We start from the raw sequence: 25,298 nt of genomic DNA, 5'->3' as shown, positions 1-25,298 counted from the left end.
GCATAGGCTGCGTGCGCGCTGCTTCCCTGCCACACACACGGTTGCGTGCTACGATCGGTGACCTGATAGCGTCCCGTTCAGCACTGGTTAAAGCTGAACGGATAAGTTCGGGTCTCTTTGCCAGCTTACACTGTTTGATTCCCATGCATGCATTTAATTGAATTGTATGCTATGCGGTAGTGCTAGTGACGGCAAGCGTAGCGCTGCCCGCTCCCAGCACGTTAGCCGACATTGCTAATTTGCTATTGTTTATTGTTTAGTTTTCTGTTTAGCCCGTGTCTGCGACGCGGCACGCCGCAGCACGGTGCAACTCGAGTAACACTCATTCTGTGTACTGTAGTGTACTTATTTAATGATACTATTAAGCTTATAGTTTAAGTTTGGCGTTACTTCAGTAACCCCGGATATGTGAATTAGCTTGACTGATTTGGTCGTCACTGTTTTCAAGAGTGTACTTTAATTTCGGCATAGAGTCACTGCCTCTTTATAGGTTGTTGTTTGTCAAATTAGATATATGTAACTATACGTTGTATTGTTATTATTATTATATACTAATTAATAATATAATATTAATAGTATATATTAATATAATAATAATTATATATTATATATATTATATTATTATTATATACTGTATGTAATTATATATTATATATATTGTATTATTATTATATACTATATATAATTATATATTATATATACTGTTCTATCGCTGTTAAAGCACCCCTTAGCCGGCATAGGTGGCGTGCGCGCCCCCTTCCTCCAGCTAAGCGGCCTTTAGCACAGCCAACAGTAGCCTCTGCTGGCACAGGCAGCGTCTGCGCTCCCTCCCTCCAGCATACGGCTCCACCTCTAGCAACCACTAGCGTCCGCGCTCTGGGCTACATCTGTGGGTTACCGATGGACGAACCCTGCCACCACCTGTGCACCTCCTGTCAGGCTCCTCTGCGGCCAGAGGATGGGCATGACCTCTGCCCTGGGTGTCTTGGCCCCCAACATCTGAGGGAGGCACTCGGCGACAACCCATGCATGAACTGCACCATCATGCCCCGGGAGGTGAGGATAGCCAGGTTGGCACAGGTGGAGAAGGTGGACGGTGAGCTTCCCCCATTGGGCATGCTAACCCAACGACAGACCAGGGCTTCCAAGCGTCGATCCACCACACCTGCTACCTCGACCCCTGCTTCCAAGAGAAGGGCGGGGCCTGACCATAGGCTATCATCTAAGGTCGACCAGATGTCTGCCGACCTGGCCCTAATGAGGGCCATGTTCATGGCCCGTCAGCCCGAGATCCAGCCGGAGGACGTAGAACCACCTACTCCGCCGATGCCGCACCTGATCCCTGAGGGTCAGGACCCGGACACACTGTCCCTGGCGGCCTCAGCCACCCACTTCCACGACTATGACGAAAGTGAGGCGGATGGGGCAGAGGCGGCTTCCGAGGCCTCTGAGCAGGGCTCGTACTCATCAGCCCAGACCGGTCTGACTGAGACGGCTGGCGGCTCCATGAGGGCCGCCCTGTACATGGCTCTTGATCATCAGGGCCTGGCTGGACCGCAGCAGGCGGAGTCAGCCCCGTCAAGCCGTTTCTTCAAGAACAAGCCAGCCCCCTCTAGCTTTACCGTTCCTCACTCAGAGGACTTCCTGAAGGAGCTACACACTTGCTGGAGAGACTCGAAGGCTTGCTCTCGTCTCTCTGCCGATGGGCGTATGCTCGCGGCCATGGACAACCCGGAAGGAGTCGGCCTGCAGCGCATGCCGGCTGTGGAGCCCTGCATCGCTTCCTTAGTTGTCGACCCCGACGAGGCGCTACGGCAGGACACCAGGTGCCCCCGACCCCAGTGCAGGACCACCGATGACCTCCTCATAAGGGCTTATGATGCAGGAGCCCGTGCCGGGAGGATCTCCAACTCCCTGTCACACCTCATGCTCGCCCTCTCTGCATCTCTGCAGGCGAACAACGCGAGCGCAGAGCCCGCAGACGCCAACACCCTCTGCGACGCATCACTGGAGGCATTCGGCCTCATGTCAAGAGAGCTGGGACGGATGATGTCCACTCTCGTTCAGGCGCGGCGCCAAGTCTGGCTCTCTCAGGCCAACCTGACTGAGAAGACCAGGGCAACCCTGCGCGGTCTTCCAGTGGTGCCGGGAGCGATATTCGGCCCAGCTGCGAGGGAAGCGCTGGACCGCACAATCCGGGCCAGGGCGGACAAGGAGCAGCTGTCAAGCCTGAGGCGACAGCGCATGCCTCCCCCAGAGGGACCTCCCAACAGGAGCAGAGGCCCCTCGGCCGCCACCCGAGCTCGCCTGCCACAGGCCCCCACTTGGGGCCAGCGCACTTCCCAGCGGACTGAACAGAGGCAGGGCCATAACCCTGGCCGGCCCTCTACTAGGCAGTTTCGTGCCCCGGGCCCTGGGGGACCCCCCCCCAGGGCCCCTAGGGGCCGGGGGGGCAGACGCTGAGACCACGCGGCCGGCCGTCGGATACTCTACACCTCAGCAGCTCAGGTACTGGGCTGCTCAAGCTTCGGACACGTGGGTGATTGCCACCTTAACCCACGGGTACAAGCTTCAGTTCCGACGCCGGCCCCCCACAGCCGGCCGGGTCAGAATGACCACTATAGCCGACCCGGCAAAGGCCCTTGCCCTAGACCAGGAGCTGTCCATCCTCCTGGCCAAGGGCGCCATCGAAGCAGTAGACCCCCGAGAGCACCCCAGGGGGTTCTACTCCACATACTTCCTAGTGCCAAAGAAGACAGGCGGTTTTCGCCCCGTCTTAGACCTGAGGGTGCTAAACAAATACATGAAGGTCATTCCGTTCCACATGTTGACCTCAAGGGACGTCCTGCAATCCATCGCCCACAGGGAATGGTTCACATCAGTGGACCTAAAGGACGCATATTTTCATGTCCCCATTGCTCGGCAACACCGCCAGTTCCTGCGGTTTGCCTATCGAGGCCGCCACTGGCAGTTCAGAGTTCTGCCGTTCGGACTCTCCCTCTCTCCGAGAGTATTCACGAGGTGTGTGGCAGCGGCGCTGGCGCCTCTCCAATCGCAGGGCGTCAAGATCCTGCCATACCTCGACGACTGGCTGATCTGTGCGCCATCCCAGGCGCTGGTAGCCGAGGACACAGCACGTCTCCTGTCCCATGCAGCCCGGCTGGGGTTAAAGGTAAATGTGGAAAAAAGTTGCCTGATCCCATCCCAAACCACAACATTTATTGGTCTGACGTTACACACCAGAACGATGAAAGCCTGTCCGTCCTCACGCCGGGTGGACGACATTATGAAGTTTCTTCCCATGTTCCGGAGAGGCAGTCGGCTGTCGCTCATCACATTCCTCCGCCTCTTGGGCAAACTGACGTCCGTGGCGGCCGTTGTCCCCCTGGGTTTGCTGCGACTGCGCCCCATGCAGAGGTGGCTGAACAGTTTTCAGTTGGACGCCGAGCGACACAGACACAAAAAGATAACCGTGTCACAACAGTGTCTACTCGCCCTAGCCCCATGGAGAGACAGGGCTTACCTGTCGAGGGGGGTCCCTATGGGGTCCATTCCCTCTCGCAGGGAGATCGTCACCACCGACGCTTGCCCCCTGGGCTGGGGTGCGGTGTGGCAGAGCAGGACAGCTCGCAACCAGTGGTCGGCGGAAGATCGCCGAGACCACATAAACGTGCTGGAGCTACGTGCGGTGCACATGGCTCTACAACGCTTCCTGCCATACTTGAGAGGCAGGCACATACTCGTACGGTCAGACAACACCTCAACCGTATTCCACATCAACCACCAGGGCGGAACCAAGTCTGCACGACTACTAGAGGTGTCCACAGACCTGCTGACGTGGGCGGCCCCCCGTCTCACCAGCCTACGGGCGGTGCACATACCAGGGGAGCGGAACCACCTCGCAGACTTCCTCTCCCGCCAGAAGCCCCCGTCAGGGGAATGGCGCCTCCATCCAGAGGTGGTGCACACCATCTGGGCCCGCTTCGGGAGAGCACAGGTGGACCTATTCGCTTCAGGGGAGTCAACCCACTGCCCTCGCTGGTTTTCCCTAGCGGAAACCATCAGTCCTCTAGGCCTGGACGCACTGGCGCACCCCTGGCCACAGGAGCTGCTCTATGCATTTCCACCACTTCCTCTGGTACGTTCAGTTCTCCAGAGGGTCGTTCAGGAGGGTCACACCATCCTGCTGGTGGCCCCTTTCTGGCCAGGGAGGACATGGTTCCCCCTGCTCCACAGCCTCTGTCACGGAACGCCTTGGCGCCTCCCCGACAGGAGGGACCTACTGTCACAGCTGGGAGGCCGGATCTGGCACCCATGCCCACAACGCCTCCAGCTGTGCGTCTGGCCGCTCAGGGGCCGGAGCCACTGCTGAGCAGCCCGGTGAGATACACCATACTGAACGCCAGAGCGCCGTCCACCAGGCTACAGTATGACAACAGGTGGAAGCTGTTTTCCAGCTGGTGTAGGGATCTGGGCGAAGACCCAGTACACTGCCCTGTACCCAAAATCCTGGAGTTCCTACAATCTCTACTAGGTAAGGGCCGGTCCCCCTCTACCTTGAAGGTTTACGTGGCAGCAATTTCCTGCCGCCATGTGGCAATTAACGACCGCACAGTAGGGAGCCACAACCTGGTGTCCCTCTTCCTGAGAGGGGCTCGGAGGTTGCATCCCCCGAGAGCTCCGAGGGCTCCGTTATGGGACCTTAACCGGGTACTGGACGCCCTGTGCGGGCCTCCCTTCGAACCCTTGGCACAGGCCGAGCTGAAGTGGGCGTCATACAAGACATCCCTTCTCCTGGCCATTACATCGGCAAAGCGCGTCAGTGAACTGCACGCTCTGTCAGTCAGTGAAACATGTCTGAGGTGGAACGCAGACGGCTCGGGGGTCACGCTGTGGCCAAACATAGCATTCCTCCCGAAGGTGCTGTCGCAGGCTCACCTCAACCAGCCTATCAGGCTGGCTCGATTTAACCCCCCACCTGGAGAGGGGACAGACAAACTGGAGCTGTTGTGCCCAGTCCGGGCTCTGAGAGCCTACATTGAAGCTACTGCACGCATCAGGCGGGCAGAGCAGCTATTCCTTTGCCATAGTGGTGTGAACAAAGGCGGCGCTCTCTCCAAGCAGCGCCTGTCCCACTGGATTGTAGACACAATCAGCCACGCCTATGAGGTAAGTAACCTCCCCGTACCATCAGGTGTACGGTGCCACTCTACAAGGAGCATTTCCACATCGTGGGCTGCCATGAGAGGGGTGCCCTTGGAGGACATTTGTGCCGCCGCCTCATGGGCTTCGGCAGGCACTTTCTCAAGATTTTACAGGGTGAACGTGGCCACTCCCCACCCATTGGACGTGGTCCTCTTCCCCGAATCCTCCGGTTCTACCCTTTGAGGTTTGTAATCAGGATTCCTCGTGACTTGTCTGGTATAAGTCATTCAGTGCTTAAAGCACCGCCTCTGGCGGTCAGCAGGGACGAAATAGAACGATAGTTACGTATGTAACTACGGTTCTATGAGTCCTGAATGACCGCCAGAGGCACTCTTGTCACTCAGAATCCTCGTGTTCTCGCGAGAAGATTCTGTAGGGACTGAGCCCCAGGTGACTGCCGGAAGTTATAGACTACTCCGGGGGTCATCACGGGGTCAAAATTGACATTGTTGGTATAAATACTCGACTGCGCATGCGCGAAGGGACGTATTCAGTGCTTAAAGCACCGCCTCTGGCGGTCATTCAGGACTCATAGAACCGTAGTTACATACGTAACTATCGTATTAATGTGCAGTCCGCACACTGTTCTTGAGCTCCCAGGATACTTATTTGAAGAAGAGACACAACGTTTGGACCCATGCAGGTCTTCGTCAGGAACAACTGCCTTCCTTTTTTCTTTCACCGCAGTCTACAGCCTCCCTTTTTCATTGTACGTGTATCTTTTGTTCAGCACCTGTAGAATGTTTTGAGATGGACTGCAATACACAGGAATGTTCCATTGAGAGCACGTATGGGGCATTATTACCTGAAGTGCTGTTGCTGCCTCTGTCAGAGCTGTGATGAGAGCCTCCCGTGCTGTGGTCACGACACGGGTTACACAGTATGGCGCTCTGGAACGTCCCTTCACCTCCTTGGAAAACGTTGCGTAAACATGACCCCCACACGGAAAGAAGAAAAACATTGTCACAGGAAGGGTCAATTTTGTATTTTTTCAATATATTAAATATATATTATTATCCTACAATTGAATCTCTGCTGTCAGGAAGAAACTACCTAACTCCAAAATGTTCATTTTTAAAACAAAGCAATACTGCCTCATCAGACTTGACATTGTGACTTTATATTGTCAATTACTAGCATGAGATTTGGATTTGGTGTCCAATAGCACCGATTTATTAAAAATAGAAATAAAAACGCTCAAAAATGGAGTTGGGCGGTTTCCTGACAGCAACGAATACTACTATGCTTAAAATGACATGTCCAAAACAGGGACTCCAAAGGTTGAAAATGGTCACCTTTATTGAGCCTGTTTTGCTCCATGACGTTGTACTGCATCTGTGCCGTCAGGTCTTTGGGCACCTGGGGCGGGTTGGGGGGCTGCTTCCAGCACTGCTGCTGCTCCGCGCCGCGCTCCGCCGCCGCCTTGCTCATGAGGTTGGCCTGGATGAGCTGGGTGGTGGCGTAGGGGATGGGCTCGTAGATGTTGCCGCCCTGGCCCTCTCCTCCGCCGGAGCCTCCGTAACACACGCCGCAGTTGTTGAAGGTCTTGAGCTCGTTGTTGAGGTTGTTCACGTCGCTGTAGATCGGCGTCTCGGGTCCCAGCGAAGCCGCCTGCTTGTTTTCCAGGTGGCTTCCGTAGTTGGCGATGCAGTCGGCTGAGAAGAACACACAGCACAGCACGTGATAATGAAGACAAACAACCGCCTTCACAATGCAACCCATGCACCTGAAAATGCCCTTTCTGTTTATTAAAGAGCTGGAGGGACAGGCATTCATTGAACAAAATACTCTATAGCAGTGTTTTTTTTTTTTTTTTCAAACAGTGGTCCGCAGACCACCAGTGGTCCTTGAGGGGGTTCCAGGTGGTCCCCAGCTAAATGATGGAAAGTTGGTAACCAAATAATGGACCCTTATAGATCTTTAACTCAACTAACTTAAGGATATCAAAATACGTTTTTGGTCTGAGAGGCTAAATCTCAAATGCCAAAAAAATAATGGGCCTTGATATGAAAAGGGTTGAAAACCACTATCAGAATATAGAGCTTTAACATTTTCACAAAGAACCTTTGGTTTTAACCACAACATATCATTTACACTACCTTTAATGTTTACATAGTGAATACTAGTACTTAGTCCTGTACTGACCTGGCTGACTGTATGTGGTCATGTTACTGTCACTGGTGCCGTTGCCATTGTTGCAGCAGTTTATACTGCAGTCTTTGTGGTTGTTGGTGCAGGCGTTGGGCCAGTTGTCTGGCAACCACAGCTGGTTCAAAGGTTCTCCCATACCCAGAAGGCCAGGTCTACCGCAAGAACCATGAAAACAAACCGCATTAAGACAAAAAAACAACATTGTCTTCATGCCTCAGTAAAACCAAAAGAGAGTGAGATGGATGCTAATGCTTTTCTGTTTTTCAGAAAGGTGGTGCATGCACTCCCCCTGGTGGAGAAACATTGTAAGTGAATTGGTTTCCTTGTACATTAATTTTGTTTTCATGGACCAAGACGGATAGTTTCACTTACCTCCCGGCACTGCACACAGACTCTCCTCTCTGGTAGGCCACTGCACATATGAAAACAATACAATACACATGACACTTCACAATAGATCTCCATTAGTTTGACCCAAACAAAGTGTTCAAAGCAGAAATCCTATAAACCCTGAGTGTTGTTTTTTCTTTTTTTTTAAAGAGATGATGTATTTTTTTTACAGCTACAATTGCTACTGCAATCTGTTGTCTTTTATGCTGAAATGTCTGTGTTGAGTCATGTTGATTCCCCAATCCCCATGAAAAACAACACCATGAAAACATATGAAAGAATATTGTTCCAGTACATGCGAGCATGCAGTAAAATCTGTAAAATATTGTAATATTTATTTTGTTGATCTATTTTATGTAAGGCACACTGGCTGCATTTTATGCTGCTATACAAATTAAGAAAAAATATATAATTATGATTATGATTATTACTACTACTACTACTACTACTACTAGTACTACTACCGGTAGTGGTAGTTAGAATGGAACACTGTGGACCTTATTACAGGTCTTTGTAATTACTAATTACACGCTCACTTTAGAATTGGACAAACAAACACAAGGTTGTCATGAATACAACAGAAACAGAAACATTTCCATGATGATTTTTATCCAAATAAGCTTCCTCCACAGGAGGAGGAGATAACTTTGTCGCTTTTTGTTATGAATTAAAATTACAAATTTATTTTGTATTTGTTATGAATTCTAATTGCTTACACTACCTTGACCTGCCATCCTGTTTTTATTGTTCTATGAATCTATGTGAATCACGTGCTTTTATAATATGTTGTCATTGTCATGTCTGCCATGTTATGTTTTGCTGCACACCAAATCGCCCCTTACAAACAAATAAATGAACCTGATTAACCTGAACATGATCCATACAGTAGGCTACATACCTGTGGGTGTAAAGGTGAAGGACGGAACTGCTCAGGAGGGGGCACAAAGATAGGAAACAAAGTGAAGAAATCAATATCAGTTAAATAGAACACAGTTCCATCATATACGTACTTGATAAGCCTCAGATAATTAATCGTACAATAGTGTTGCATGTCAAAAATAGCCGCTCTACGAGCTCACACCACGAGGCATAGCGACGTGTTGCGAGCCTGGATGAAGTTATCACGTTGACCTTTTCTTAATCTTTCTGCATGTTGTGTTATCTCGCGTGATCTCTGCTGTGTGTATCGACTTTATCGGACAAAACTAAAAGCTGACACGAAGACAAAGCTTTTTGCAACAAAGCAACAAAGATGTTTACTTCTGTACGCATCGTGAATAGACTCCGATCTGATCCCGATAAAGAATAAATGAAACAAATGTGGTGAGACCATCGTGACCCTGGCTCTGATACTATTACACTATGCAAACTATTTAAAGGCACAGAAGTGAGGCTGCCTGCCCTAACGCTGCGCTTTTCTTTAGACAAAGTGTCCCGGTGAAGGTTAATGGGGGTGATGGGCGGGCAGACAAAGAAGGGAGATAACGGTGATGCGGTGGTGTACACGGGCAGGTTGACAGCCTCAGACATCCATGAACCGTTGCCACGGCGCGGTGGAGAGATGGCAGCTTACAAATGAGCTCTAAAATGTCAGCCTTTGAATGTGAGCATAATCGGTGGATGTGCCATGTGAACGTCTGATGGCCACTTGCTTTTGAGGTCTTCAAGTCACAACGGCGGAGATTACAGAGCCCGTCCTGTGTGTGACGCGGTCTGGTTATCTGTCTCTCCGTGCACGACGAGACTTGATGTGCCTGTCGTGAAAGAAATCTGCCTGTGATGATGTGGCGCTGTCAAAGGTTTCTATAAACTACCCACGCACGGGTCTACTGAAATTCACCTCTCTCGTATTATTCTTCCAACATGTTGTTGCTTTTCTTCTTGGTCTTTTGTTTAAATGTTCATGCAAAAAAAAAGAAAAAACACCCTTTCTTCTGCTGATGACTCAGTGTACACTAGCACTGGAGTTCATTTGTCATTTGCATCTAAAATCGCACACTCTCATCGTTGTAAAAAGGTGTAGATATCATGTACATGTACACAGGACAAGACAGGGGTTCTCAAAGTGGGATACAGAGACCCTCAAGAGACCCTGAGGAGGCTCCAAATGGACCCTTACAGGTCTATAAATCTAATTGTACAAATAGACCCATAAGGGTCCATTTGGTTCCACTTGTACACTTTCAGAAATATGGTTAGGGTCCTTGAAATAAAAATAAAAGCCTGATAAGCACTGATGTAGGCTATAATAAGCACGCACCCTTGCGGATGCCAGTGTAGCTGCTGCTCAGGCCGTTCCTCTTCTTGCGGTGACGGTAGAGCCACACGCTGAACACCATGAGGATCAGCCAGCAGGTGGCGCCGATGCCAGCAATAAAGGCCGGCTGCTTCACTACATCTGAGATGTGTGACAGGGCGTCTCTGTCCTCAGCATGGCTGTCAATCATCACCTGGCCCGTGGAATCTAAACGATCAAACACAAAGATCAATATAATGACTGGTACAGTAGGTCACTGGTTTCAACCCTCCATTGTTTATTTGACATTTGAGCCACGGACCACCATGTAATGAGATTTAGCCTGCCAGATCCAATACTTCGAATATTTTGTTATCGTTGGATAAGATTTTGTCTACAATTCCATGCTTTTGGAAAACATTGATCAAAATAACAATTCTTCCGTACATTCTCTAATTGTGTAGACTAATTTAAGTAATGCATTTGGTTTAACAATACTTTTACTCTCAAGAGTTAAAGATCTATAAGGGTACATTTGGTTAACAACTCTCCATCATTTAGCTGGGTAGCACCTGGAACCCTCTCAAGGACCACTGGTGGTCCTTGAGAGTGGTCTCTGATATAGGCCGTTATGTTGATATGGCAAAAATATAATAGATTAGATCAAATTTCATTAAATTTCATTATTGCCAGTCAAATAGGCTACAATATATAAATAATCTATAAAATGGCAGAAGATCAATAACAAAAAAGTCAATTTGAAGATGCCTTGAAGGCAATATTGAAAAAGTTATTTTGCAACAACAAACAACTTTTCTGATGAAAAAGCCTGATTTACTTCATCGCGCGACCAGGTTGGCACACCCCAAAATAGCCGATCTACAAGCTCACAACATGTCATGTCGCGCCACCTTGCGAGCTTGTAGGTCTGCCTTTATTTTATATTTTTTATAGAGAGACAGACAGTAGGCTGACAGGAAATGGGGGGGAGAGATGGGGGAGATACATGCAGTAAAGGCCATCGGGATCGGGATGTCGAACCCGCGGCACGCTGCCAGACTCGGACTACCGGCCTAGGTGACTGGACCGCTGAGCCACGGCCCAGGCCTAGATCTGCAACTTTTCCAGATTTTCTCTGGGGGAGGGAGCTTGAATCTCACCGAGTTGGAAGAAGGTAACTTGGCTCTTGACCCCGGGCCCAGCACTGTTGCTGGCGGCTACCTCCACACTGTAGCGGATTCCTGGAGCCAGACTGGGGAGGAGCACAGAGAGGGTGGAGCCGTCCACCGATTGGTTGACGTGGTAACGACTCTCGTTACCCAGGCACCATATCTGGAGGAGGAGGAGGGAGGAGGCATGAGGAAGGAGTAAGGACCAGTAGTAGTACTCAAATGTTTTACATAGTAGAAGTATGCGGGATCGTGTGGCTAGTGAAATGCGCAAAATGATAGCCCTCCATATCTGTAGTGTAGCCTCTCTCTAGGCTGTGTACTAACCCTCCTTATCTGTAGTGTAGCCTCACTCTAGGCTGTGTACTAACCCTCCATATCTGTAGTGTAGCCTCTCTCTAGGCTGTGTACTAACCCTCCTTATCTGTAGTGTAGCCTCACTCTAGGCTGTGTACTAACTCGCGGACAACACATTTTCTTAGCGCGAGCTCGGATTAATGTTGTACACGGTCCCAAACATGGTACTTTATCCCATTTTGAGCAGAAAAAAACACTAATAACAGCGTGCACTTGTACGTGTACCACGGATTATCATGTAGGCTGTTTCTACAATGGGAGGCCTGTGGAGGCTAGCAACGGAAGCGAAAAAAAGTTTAGTGTTAAAAATTAGTTTTTGTGTTTTATATCTGTATGTCTTAATTGTTGGTTTTGTGTATGTGATCTCGGCAGCATAGAGCACTCAAGTCTGGCGTCACTTTCAGTAGAGGGCGCCGGTTCGTATATTTATTTATTTGCATTGAAATCCCCATAGGGGGATTTTAGGTCGCTTCATTTAAGAACTGTGTTTGAAAACTAAACCGATCATCCCAGCCTTTCTGTCTGGCTGTGCGTCGTTAATGATATCCATTAATATTGATACACCCAGTCTCTGGAGAAAATGGAATTAATGTGGCCGCAAAAGCCTTGAAACTACAAGGATATGAATTTAAGAAATGTTGCTGCTAATATACGTCACGCCCAGCTGTCAACACATTGCGTTCCTGAGATTCCTTGTTGACGTAAGCTCAGCTGGCAGTGACTCGACTCGGTTACTTCGTAGTAACCACGAATCATTCCCGCCTACCCGGAAATGTAGTCTCTGGGTTGTTTGACTCGTTTCTAGCGCTTATTGTGTTACTCTTTGGGTATATTTGTATTTCCACCTTCAGTCGATGCTTCATAACCATATGAGTGAAAAGTCCGGGATGATCGGTTTAACAGTTAAACACAGTTCTTATATGAAGACATCTAAAATTCCCCTATAATAATAATTATAGAATAAAAATTATTATTGCTAACAAATAATTTTATAAAATAATCAATCTATGCTTATTTTTGGGTGTGTCATTATAGGCATTAATGTCAGAAAATGTCAAAAGATATTTTTTAAATAGTGAAAATACTAGCTGATCCACAATCTTATTGAAATCGCCTATTTTCACTATGTTTGCATGACACCGTTGTGCGAAGTATAAAATAGGTTTCAGGGACCAAAAGTAATCAGTAGAATCATCGCAAGAAAGAAAGAAAATAGTCAATAGTTATTCACCACGACAGCAGAGAAAAAAACAAAGTCATAAAGACACATTAAGATACATTTCACTGCGTCTTCAGTGAAATATCACCCTCAGTTGGATAAATGGCAATGTGATTCATCAAGCTATCCCCTTCACTGAGACACCCATAATTCAGACGTGAGTAGGAGACGGCAGGAGCTCGATAATATTCGCTCCATTTCTGCCAGCCCAGCCTTCCAGTGGTGGAGAAACTACTCACATTTGTTTTACTTAAGTAAAAGTATCAATACTGCAATAATAGAAATAGTTTACTTTACTTTACTGGTAGTAAAAGATCAGAAGAATTCAACAAAGAAACAAGAAAGTGCTCATTATGCAGAATGTACCATTTCACGAGTTTTACAAATCTTTTGACAATAGTAGATTCACAAGCTCACAATGCATTGCGACTAGTTTGCGACGCAATTGTGAACTTGTACATTGTCTATTTTTCGAATGGCCGAAATGTATATAGGGCTGAAGTGGTTAATGTATGTTTAGTAATAATAATAATAATCCAAATATAAAACGTAACTAATAGCTGATTAGTTTTCAAATAAATCCAGTGGCGTAAAAGTATAATATTTGCCTCTGAGATGTAGTGGAGTAGAAGTAAAAGTACTGAAAATTGGAAATACTCCAGTAAAAAAAAAAGAGTACCGTACTGCCTTCTCACCTTGTACTCCTGAACCACTCCATTGTGGTCTTCTTCCGGAGGTGGTTTCCAAGCAACCACAATGGCGGTCCCGTTGGCATCACTCTTTGTCACTGTAACACCCTGCGGAGCTCTTCCCGGGGCTGAGAGAGAGCAGCAAACACACACACACACAGAGACAGACATGCAGACAGACAGAGAAAAGACAAGACTTATTTAACCCATTTTGACCTGAGATCAGATTATAAAAATGTCTTCTACATCCTGACAGTTTTCTGAAAAAGCTATGTTTCTATGTCAGTGGTTCTTTGATTTTTAAAAAATAGCAGACCTACAAGCTCGTAGCGCGCCACTCGGTGGCGCGCTATGAGCTTGTAGATCTGCTATTTTTCAATAGCTAAAGCATGATATAATGCCAACACCAAAAGGGGTTCCCTCCCAAAATGGGTTAAGAACCTGTCATGTTAGCGTTTAACCACGTTAACCATCATTTTATACTGTACCTATTGAAAAATAGCAGATCTACAAGCTCAAAGCGTGGCACTGGGTGCCGCATCATCTTTTATCGTGAAAACATGTTCAAATCTTTGAATATTATTCTTTCACAGTGAACATTTTTTACTCTAATCTTTGCTCCTCATGGGAGGTCCCTGGAACTAAGTAGCCTGTATTGAGATGGAGCTCAGCAGCCCAATACAGATCATTCTAATCTAGGGGTTCTCTTCTTGACATGAAACAGTTTGAGCATCACTGATTATAGAAACATGTGATTTCTATAGGATAGGATTTCGTAGAATCGGGTCCTCGGGTCTTAAAGAACCACTTCTCCACTTTTCAACCTATCTTCATAGAATTGGTCCTCACAGGCTGTGGGTAGTTCAGATTAAGAGTCCACCAGTGACATCATCGTTAGGCAAGTTTTTTTTTTTTTAAACAAGATTTCCATTTTCGCATTGCAATTTTTCAGGAATAGCCTGCAGTTTCTATTAGCTTGGATTCCCCATCGATGATGTCACTGGTGGACGGGTTTCTGAACTGCCCACAGCTCTCCTATGAGACACAGACTGAGTAGTTTTATTTTTATTTTATCATGATCATTAATGTGGACCAATAATATGAAGATAGGTTGGAAAGGGCTGAAGTGGTCCTTTGATGGGTTAAACCTGGATATGTCCCAGCAGGTGATGCTCTCTGTCTCGTGTCAGCTTTCTACGCGGCATGAAAAGTACTTTAATCAAAATAACTTCCAGGGTGATTTGTTCAACACAGCATTCACATTCACATTCTTGTACCCTTGCATGCTGAATGCATGTGGATTGTGGCCGCCGGATATCGATTCTATCCGTGCAATTTACACAGCAGTGTTTCTCAAACATTGTCACATCAAGGACGGCCCAAATTGATGTACTGGGCCACTAGGGACCGACCCGCATGATCACATCTGAAGGATGTTGTGCCGGGGAGCCCAAGACAGAAAATTGTTTGAGATTTCTCAATATTGTTTGAAAACAGCAGATCAACAAACTCACAATGTTGTGAGATAGGCTCTTGTAGATTAGTATTTTTGAATAGCCAAATTATAAATAGTGAAAGTGATTAAGTGATTTTGATGCTAAATTAACTGATTTATCGGGGGATCCCGCCCCGGTGGAACCACCTCAAGGACCCCTGGCTAGCGGTCCACGGACCACAGGCAACCACTGAATTATGGTAAATGGTGGATTTATATAGCCACTTTATCCAAGGTGCTTTACATAGATTGTGCATTACATTCACCCATTCACACACATTTATACCACGATGGCGGAGGAAAACCATGCAAGGCACCAACCTGCACATCAGGAGCAATTTGGGGTTCAGAGTCTTTCTCAAGGCCACTTCAACACTGTAACTCTGGGGGAGCCCGGGTTCAAGCAGCAGGAAACCTCACGATTTCCATCCAGCTGTTCTACCGGCCACTCTACCCCTGAGGAACTGCTGCCCCCACGGTATTCAGAGCAACATGCATCTGCTCTCAAATGTTCATGTTCATAGTTAAAAAGGTGAGGAAAAGGTGAATGTGTCCCATTGTTTGTTGTATATGGATTTTTAGCCCGGGCTTGACCTTTGAGATGTAAGTATGAATGTCATGTCTCATGCAGCTGGTTGCTGAGGTTATAGAGGCGATAGCACCACTGGTGACCCCTAGGTGGCAACATTACTCCAATAGTTCTGAACTTATAACATTTCATACCAAAAGACCAGTGGTGGGTCAATTGTTTTACTTAAGTAAAAGTATCAATACTGCAATGTGGAACTGCTCTGTCCGGAATTCAAAAAGTACTTGAGTAAAAGTACAAAAGTATTGGCATCAAAATGTACTTAAAGTACCAAAAGTAAAAATGACTCATTATGCAGAATGTCCCATTTCCCAATAGCAAAAAGGGAAAATAGCAGATCTACAAGCTCACAATGTGTCGCAAGCTTGTACATCGGGCTATTTTCAAATGGCCGAAATGTATAGGGCTGAAGTGGTTAATGTATGTTTTGCTAGTAACTAGTAACTCAAGTTTTCAAATAAATGTACTGGAGTATAAGTACAACATTTGAGATGCAGGTTAGTAGAAGAAAAGTAACAGAAAATTGGAAAGACTCCAGTGAAGCCTCAAGAGTCTATACTTAAGTACTGTACTCGAGCCGATTAACTTAAGTTACTTCACAGCACTTGCAAACTACTGACTGACTCACGTTCGTCCAGCGTCTGGGCCAGCTTCACCTCGCTGTCGGCCCCTTGGAACTCGTCGAAGAAGGGACGCACTTTGAACTGGTAGGCGGAGGCCTTGTTCAGCTGAGTGACCAGCGCCCCGTCCTCCCCACCGGACGCATGCATCACGTCCAGAACACTCCACTGGCCTCCAGGCTCAGCAGACAGCAGCCTGTACATCACCTTGAAGCCCTGGATGTATGGAGACTGCTGCTCCACCTTGGTGAGATAGAAAGACACACACAGGCATATATATATGTATACTAAATATAGTTATACAGCCGACAGCAGCTTGTACAGTATATCACCTTGAAGCCCTGGGTGTATGGAGACTGCTGCTCCACCTTGGTGAGATAGAGAGAGACACACACAGGCATATACTAAATATAGTTATTTACACTATACAGCACTGTTTCCCCAAACACTGGGTCGATCGGGACCTATTTCAACAACATTATCAAAAATGCAAAGATTTCCATGAATTCAAAACAAATGTCATGATTTTTTCCCCAGCAAAAGAAAATGAAAGAGACATCAACGAAATTCCGTAAATTAGAGTGTGACACTGTGAAAAAGTGTACATTTAATGTCACAGTTGACAATATATTAAGGGTAAAAAAGACCCGGGGCTACACTTCTAGGCCGCTCTGGTCTAGAAGTGGGAGTCAACCTTTCCGGGTGGGCGTCGCTCCAAATGATGTGACGTGGCGCTGCACTAGGGGGAGAGGAGGGGCCGGGGGTGACTGACAGATCGGTGAGATCAGATTAGAGCTCAGGCTACCAGTCCCCTAAACTGCTGACAGTGAACGTCCTCCAGGAAAGATCGTTAAACCTGTGTTAAGCATATATACTTAGGGGGTCCCCCAGGGGTCTGTACTTGGTCTCCCTGCTTTTTACCCTTCTACACCAGATGGTAAATGGTGCATTTATATGGCGCTTTTATCCAAAGTGCTTTACATAGATTGTGCATTAATTACATTTACCCATTCACACACATATTCATATACACCGATGGCGGAGGAAACCATGCAAGGTCAACATCAGGAGCAATTAGGTGTTCAGCGTCTTTCTCAAGGACACTTGGACACTCATCTCTGGGGGAGCCTGGGATGGAGCTGGCAACCTCACGGTTCCCATCCGGCTGCTGTTCCGGCAACTCTACCCCTGAGCCACTGCCGCCCAAGGTCTCCCAACGTTCGCCCCCAGAATATGGATACCAGGATTGATGTTGTCAACCCCCCCCCCACCCCGGAGCCTTCGGGGAGATATAGATTTGCATCTTCTTGTATATCACAGACCTCGCAGCAGAGCAGACAGCATTTATGAGGTCATTATTGCTTCCTCTGAGCATGGTGGTTGCTAATAGCTATTAAAGTCACATTAAACAGTCCCTTGGAAAAAACACAAAGCACACAAATCTTGCCTTCAGGATGCCTTATAAGAACATTAGTATTGACTAGTTTATGTGGCCGTAACAAAACGGAGTGTACCCTTTGTGAATGGATTTACTGTGCAGAGGACCTGCGAACTTGATGCTTATACAAAGGAAGCAGTATATTTTCATATAAGCAGACTCTCATAAACTATTCAAACCTCGGCTATTTGTGTATTGTATTGCTCTACCCCCGACATGAATATATTATCAACTCATTCATCAGTAAGCAATGTGCAGTATATTGTCCTTAGATGAAGGTCAGATGAGAAATGTCGTAGAACGTATACGTTTTCTATATCCTGAATGGATAAATAAATGAATGCACACATACAGTACTACTGGGCCCTGGTTGCATACTGGGTTCGGCCGTGAAGTCCTCCCACAGTTGAGAGGGGCCAGACTTAATCTGCCTGGGGCAATATGCATTGCAACGGCAGGTGAAGGCTGGCTACGCGAGGCTAGGAGGATATGGTATACGGTGGGGACAGGGTGTGTATTTCTTACCATCCATTGTAGCCTGACAGCAGAGGAGGACAGGATGGTTGGGCTGTGCAGATGGACCACCACGTCTCCCAGCTCCCTCTGGATGTGACGGTGGTCCACTCCCTGGATGGTAGGAGGGCTGTCTGTAGTGTTGGTACAGAGGTTAGAGTCAGAGGTTAAACCCTTTAAGATCCCAGACCAGATTCTACTAAATGACTTCGGTTTTCTGGAAAAACCTATGTTTCTATGTCAAAAACATTATTGGCCACCGACCTCCGTCTCTCTCTCTCTCTCTCTCTCTCTCTCTCTCTCTCTCTCTCACTGTCGAAGTTAGTGTAAAAAATAAAGCAGAAATGCTGAAATTATATTAAAAAGCAAACAAATGAATAAAATCCCAGCAAGGATGAGACAGCCCTGGTGTCTCAGCGTGATGTGTGGGCCCATTTTCTTTTTTACCCACACCCTCCCTCATTTTTTAATGATTTCAACTCTCGAACCGCCTGTCCAAAACCAACAAATCATTATTCTAATCAACACATCTAATTAAAGACATACAGTACAGTATTTTCATTGGAGAAATATGAAGCTTTTAGTTCACAGGCAGGCGAGTCCTGACCTTACAGTCGCTACAGATTTAAATCACCAAAATGAACAGGGCAACATGTAGTCAAAATAATCAATACATGCATCATTTTATTCTGTATTTTGTATGTAAACCCAAAGCCTATTGCGCACCTTATTATCGAGAGGCGACAGGCACATTGGTGGAGCAGACGGAACAAGATAAGGAGAAAACCAGCAGATTATACTTTTCTATTTAAATGCAACGTTTTTTGTCAAATACCTTCCTCTGGCATTTCTAGATGGTCTTTGACCAAAACGTGTCTGGGGTTTTTCCCTCCTCATCATGTTGAGTCTGTATTTTGTGAAATAAATGTGTAGACTAGTTGTAAATGTGTGAAATATTACTGACAGTAGCTATCATCTCAAATTGTGTGTGTATCTGAGGGAGAGAGAAAGAGAGGGAGAGAGACAAAAGGAAAAAGGTGAATGAGTGACAGAAAGGGAGAGAGAGTGAAATTATGCTAGTGAGTTCTGTAACTGAAGAATGATCTTTTTTTCATAACTTGCTCTGGGAAAATTGCCTTTATGTCATTCAGCAGAGTAAAATGCTTCAGTACTACTACTGGAGATTATGTGACTGTGGTCTGCTACATTGTCAGGCCATTTTGGGTCAATGAACTAAATGTGTATAGGCAACCACTGTACATGTCCAAGATTATTTAAAAATGTAGGCCCCAAGTGTATTCAGTTATACGTTTACTTTCATATTATTTTGGATAGACAGTAGGCTGACAAGAAATGGGGAGAGATGGGGGGGTATATAGCCTATTCTAAAACACGCAAAGAAACTATCTTAAAAAATCCAACAATGTTATTTTTGTAATCATTAATGAGCATCGCGTCTGTCACAGACATACGCAGAGCAAGTTCAGTTCATTGGGCCGCTTCACGTTCTCATTCCCATGATTCACTCATCCAATCACACGCTCATTTCATCTTCATACCGACTGTTTAAACTGGAAGTTTTGCACTGCTCATCCCTGCCTGATTGCTGCTGCACACTGTCTGCTTCAACTTTTACTGCTCACCCTCCTGAGACTCCTCCACTTCAGATACCATCTGTTGTTTTGGATCTGCTGTTTAGGGACGGGGGATTCTGCATTTCTGAGTCCCTATGGTTGGGACTGATGCACTTGAAGTCTAAAAACTCTCCACTCTACCGTGAGTTGTGACTGCGTCAGAGATTGGACTGGGATCACTCAGGCCGTAGGCGCTGGCAGCTCGTATCAGAAACAGGTAGGAGGCTCCGGGCTTCAGGTTCTTCAGCACAAAGCTCTGTGTCCTCACGTGGTCTGCCAGAGTCAGCCAGCTGCTGCCTGCCGCATGACTGGAGAGAGAGAGAAAGGTTTACACGGTAATGCCATGCGTCCATGTATAGCATTGGGTATGAGTATGCACTGCAGGCTCAAGCAGGAGTCATCAATATAACTCTGAGAGTGTACAAATGGAACCAAATGGTAGTGTTGTAGTCGAGTACACCTAAAGCGAGTCCAAGTCAAGACAAAGTCAGAGAGTGGACTGAGACTGACGCGAGGCCGAGACCAGAATATTTTAAATGTTTTCCTCATAGAAAAAAAACACTGCGAGAGCAGGCAGGCATGTCAGCTACACTCCATTACTTAACAAGATAGCTGTCTATAAGTGCCAGAAAGCTCTCTTATAATGTTAATGTGAATGGGCTCCTCATAATATGGGTAAAATACATTTATTTAATTGCATTGTAGTGACTCGTGACTCGAGTGGACTCGGTGGGGGAGGGGTCCCGATTTCCTCAGTCCGACACAGAGTCAAGTTCAAGTCAAAGTAACAGTTATCTCGCCATTCGCGTATAGATCTACGCCAATTAATAAATGCTACGCTTCACGCCATTGCCGTTGATGTCCGGCAATTGGTGTTTTATAAATGCTTTTGATTGATCAAGTCATAATGCTACTCATGTTAGCATCGGGTTAAGGACTCGAGTACTACAACCATTCCATTTCCATTTGAACACTCTCAGAGTTACAGACTTGTTATGGTCATCCACCCTAGAGTCGGATTCTGCTTGACATTTCTTCCAGCTAAAGGGGAGTGTTTCATTAGCACTGTCGCAAAATGTCTTGCTGAGGGTGGTATCTCAGTCGGTTCTCTGCTCTACATCTAACGTGTCTTGACTCTTGAGACAACTTGTTGTGAATTGACTCTGTAATACAATTGAATTGAAGCCAGCATGGTGATGATGACCGCTAGCCATAGCCACAAAACTGTTGTTTCTTCCATCGATAAAAAACATTCGTCTTACCTGAAGGCCTCGATGACGTAGGCGGTGGGCGTGGCCCCAGCGGTGGGGTTGGACTTCCAGGACAGTGTGACGGAGGTGCGACTGATGTCCGTCACCTCGGGTTTGGACGGTGCACTGGGTATCAGGTTAGGGTCAGTGGGGCGGCCTCCTTGAACCACCACTCCAGACTCTGCCACACACAAACAGTGTGCATCACAAACGGTGGTGGCGTCATTGTGTAATGCACACAGACAGCAGACGTCACCGTGACGTGCATTCATGTCATGTTCGGCAGTGGTGGAAAAAGTGCTTACATTTTGTACTTGAGTAAAAAGTATCAATACTGCAATGTAGACATACTCTGTAAGTAAAATTCAGTAATTTCAAGATTGACTTGATTAAAAATACAAAAGTACTGGCATTAAAATGTAAGGTACGCATTATGTTTTCAAATGTAAAAAATGCATACAAATATTTTGAAAATATCTACAAGCGTACATTATGAGCTTTTAGATCAGCTATTTTATGGCCGAAATGTATGTAGGGTTGAGCTGGTTAATGTACTGTCTTGTGATAATAAAAATGTACAAAGTAACTAGTAACTGAGGTTCACAAAATAATTGTAGTGTAGTAATAGTACAATTGCCTCTGAGATGTAGTGGAGTAGTGGAGAAGTAATTAAAAGTACTGAAAATAAAGCAAAGTTAAAATACCTCAAAATTGTATGCTATGCTTTAGCTATTGAAAAATAGCAGATCTACAAGCTCATAGCGTGCCACCAAGTGGCGCGCTACGAGCTTGTAGGTCTGCTATTTTTGAAAATCACACCCGTGTGAACTGAGTGGTGCAATTACCTACCTGTCACCTCTATGTATGCGGTCCAGGACGCCTCGCCACTAGAACTGGAGGCTACACACGTGTAGAAACCTGTGTCACCCAGCTGAGGAAACACAAAGGGAAATGGTGGAAACCCAAATCTACAAGGTAACTAGTGACTAAAGCTGTCAAATAAATGTAGTGGAGTAAAAGTAAAGAACAAAAAACCTCAAAAGTGTACTTAAGTAAATGTACTTCACCACTGCTTAGGGCCGATTCATACTCCTATTTTAGAGGCGAATAAAAGTCGGTTCGGCGCTGTAGAGCCTACTACAATGTGACGTCATTTGAGGTTCGGGGGGCTCTTCGGTGCTACTGAAAATTTCTGACGAGCCGAAATCATTTCGGCACTACAGCGCCGAAACAACGGTAAAATAGGAGTATGAATCGGCCCTTACAGTCACTGTAGTGTACAGCCTACCTTGGTGGAATGAATCTCCAGTGAGCCCGTGTCTAAGAAGGCCATGCGAGAGTCTGTTGGAGACAGGCCCACTCCGTCCTTCCTCCACTGGACTGTGGGCGCCGGGCTGCCTGACACCCGGCAGTGGAGGGACACTGTGCTCTCCACAGGTGCTGTCTGGTTACTGGGACCTTGTCGAATCACTGGGGGAGGAAGGTCTGGCACCAGACCTGCGGGGGGAAAAACAAGAAATGTGGGGAAATTGAGAAAATACAATAGACAACAGCATTCAGATGTTATCGTTATAATAAGGGCCAAATGTATAGAGAAATAAAGTGGTAAAAAAAAAACAAAGGCCAGGAGTGGGGAGAAAATGAAAAAACTAAAGGCAGGCCGAAAAGGGTAAGATAAGATGTGGAAAGATATGAAGGCGTAAATTGGCAAAAAGAGCAGTACAATAACTTGCGCTGGTAGGTACTGGGGCCGGCGGAGGAAATAGAAATCAACTTTGCGCCTCCAAGCAAGAGAAAACCAACTAATCATTGAGTGGAGAGGCAACGGCAGGAGCAGTTTTCCAATCACAACAGTCAAGCCCAACTAATAACAAATCCCATTTAGATAGCAGAGGTCTCTCACTCTTCCACTTCACAACCCTGTGGTTTGTGGATAAAGGAGAGGGAGGGAGGGAGAGAGAGAGAGAGAGAGAGAGAGAGAGAGAGAGAGAGAATGATAATGGAAAAAAGGTGCCAGGGGGTAATGTGGGTAAGTTATTTCCATACAAATCCCCACTCAACAGTGAGGGAGTGGAGAGGGTATAGAGGTCAAGAGAGACAGGTAGAGAGACATCAGAAGAGAACAGGGAGAGGGAGGGAGGGAGGGAGAGAGAGAGAGAGAGAGAGAGAGAGAGAGAGAGAGAGAGAGAGAGAGAGAGAGAGAGAGAGAGAGAGAGAGAGAGAGAGAGAGAGAGAGAGGACGGACGGACAGACAGACAGACAGACAGACAGACAGACAGACAGACAGACAGACAGACAGACAGACAGACAGACAGACAGACAGACAGACAGACAGACAGACAGACAGACAGACAGACAGACAGACGGAGAGGGAGAGAGACAGACAGGGGGAGAGAGACAGACAGGGGGGAGAGAGAGACAGATAGTAGTGAGGAACGCTGCCTGCATAGATTAAATCAAACATGCTCCAGCCTTGTTTCATTTCCATTACATATAATCGAGTGCACGTTAAGTGACTGACTCTCACTTCTCAACTCCGGTTGCCGTGGCAACCAGAACATGGTGGTGTGGTTGTGTGTGAAAAGGTGGCTGTGAAAAGCATTGCCCATTTGAGCAGATGATTATTCATTACAATTAATACGGCTACACAGACAGAGGCGACCCACAGATAAAGTAACTGTCTGTACTAGCCTCTGGCAATTATGTTAATTAACTTAATATATGTACACAGTACACACACTCCCATTGCCTGGAAGGTACTACTCGCCCTCACACAGGTGGCTTTATCAGGACCCAGCGGACTTCACTGGCGGTATGTAATTACTGGGCTGAGGCTCGCGGCTAGATTCAACATTTCACTTCCCTCTTTAACAATAGATGCAATTAACGCAGAAACCAGGGTCACTGAAGTCAGAATGAACATCCCTCGGGCACTTTTAGCTACACAAATCCACATCGTCTTTTGATTCCGTCACCCTATGCCTTCACCCACCTGGCCAAACACAATGGGAGCTCAGCGGGAGACGGCATGCGATGCACGCAGCATGCTAGAAGGTTTCACCTGTTGTGTGCTTCTACACCTAGAGAACTAAAATAGATGGCCAGCAGTGTTCCTATTCCCCATACGTTGTGTCCTCTAACTAGGTGTGCTGTTGATGAGTGCACACTGCACAGTGACCGTAGGGACAAAGCACATCATTCCCTGGGAGTATCTACGTTTTAAGCAAAAGGATGCACAGCACGCCGGCCCTCCACCGGTGAGGTGCCAGCCAACAGGAAAGTTAATACTGGGTGAGAAAATAAAGTATAGTCGCACAGCACACTCATACAGTAGCTGCCAATGCATACGTTTTAATGAGGACACAGAGACGTTTCGGACAGATAATACTGCCTTCTTCAGGGTGAGGGCTATACATTTTATTCACTCAGTATCTACGTTTTGGCATGAATTCTATAGCATAATATATTCTCTATATATAACATAAGGCACACTGAAATATAAATTCTTGTAGTATACAGACAGAATGCATTACACATACTGTAGGTATATTCCCACTGAGCATTTTTCAGGCTAGACGTCTAAAATCTAAAAGTCTTTTTTTTGTGATCTAGGGTTAGATTAGACGTTGAATAGTTTCAACAGATATTATAGCCCATTTTTAGACGGACGTCTAATAGCTGAAAATTGCTCAGTGGGTTGTATGCATAATATCCCATAGTCCCGTGTAATGTACTACTGTATGTAACGTTGTAAATTGGGGCGGGGGGGGGATGCTTTTAAGAGGGGAGAGAGAGAGAGGCAAATAAACACTCGAAGGCACTCGGTAGTCACCATGGGAACGGAGGTTTTTGTGCCCAAAATGCCCCGCCGCAGATGGGGAGGTTTCCTGAAATCATTCCATTGGCTATTAGTAACCAAGGCCAACACAGCCATACATACAGCAGCACCGAAGCATAAAAGACGCAGCACTTTGCCATCTAGTTACAACCAAGGCCAGCTCGTCTGTCAACAAAGGAGAAGCCAGTCTAATGTCACCCCAGTCTGAACACAAAACACTGAAGGTGGAGAAAATGCAAAGGAATAATAGAAAATCCCCCTTGGTTACACTCACTGTCTGTGACCTCCAGCAGGGCTTTGGTGATGACGCTGCCAGCCACGTTCAGGGCCTGGCAGCTGTAGTAGCCGGCGTCCGAGTGCTGGGAGTCTGTGATGGTCAGGCCGCCTTTCTGCGACACGGACAGGCGGCTGAACGGGTCAAGGGGCAGTGAGGAGAACAGGAGACTCTGTGCAGGAGAAAGGAGAGAGAGAGAGAGAGAGAGAGAGAGAGAGAACGCAAGATGAA

At 46.7% G+C, this 25,298-nt stretch overlaps 1 protein-coding gene across 1 annotated transcript in view; it reads right to left on the bottom strand.

The window, feature by feature from the left end:
* LOC308327232 (roundabout homolog 1-like) overlaps positions 1-25,298 on the bottom strand; it is a 124,688-nt gene that overhangs the window by 8,181 nt on the left and 91,209 nt on the right. The window contains exons 8-22 of the mRNA XM_080780492.1: positions 25,068-25,239; positions 22,244-22,452; positions 21,805-21,886; positions 20,968-21,136; positions 19,847-20,013; positions 18,084-18,205; positions 16,129-16,363; positions 13,423-13,544; positions 11,143-11,314; positions 10,007-10,210; positions 8,645-8,671; positions 7,729-7,768; positions 7,351-7,508; positions 6,501-6,860; positions 6,011-6,115 (exon numbers count right to left, since the gene is read on the bottom strand). Coding sequence (XP_080636618.1) covers positions 6,011-6,115; positions 6,501-6,860; positions 7,351-7,508; positions 7,729-7,768; positions 8,645-8,671; positions 10,007-10,210; positions 11,143-11,314; positions 13,423-13,544; positions 16,129-16,363; positions 18,084-18,205; positions 19,847-20,013; positions 20,968-21,136; positions 21,805-21,886; positions 22,244-22,452; positions 25,068-25,239 — 2,344 coding nt within the window. The remainder of the gene's footprint in view (positions 1-6,010; positions 6,116-6,500; positions 6,861-7,350; positions 7,509-7,728; positions 7,769-8,644; positions 8,672-10,006; positions 10,211-11,142; positions 11,315-13,422; positions 13,545-16,128; positions 16,364-18,083; positions 18,206-19,846; positions 20,014-20,967; positions 21,137-21,804; positions 21,887-22,243; positions 22,453-25,067; positions 25,240-25,298) is intronic.

This window comes from Protomyctophum bolini (assembly GCF_963924005.1).
Source record: "Protomyctophum bolini genome assembly, chromosome: 13".
In the NCBI taxonomy this organism is placed as follows: domain Eukaryota; kingdom Metazoa; phylum Chordata; class Actinopteri; order Myctophiformes; family Myctophidae; genus Protomyctophum; species Protomyctophum bolini.
This window is presented reverse-complemented; position numbering and strand designations above follow the sequence as displayed.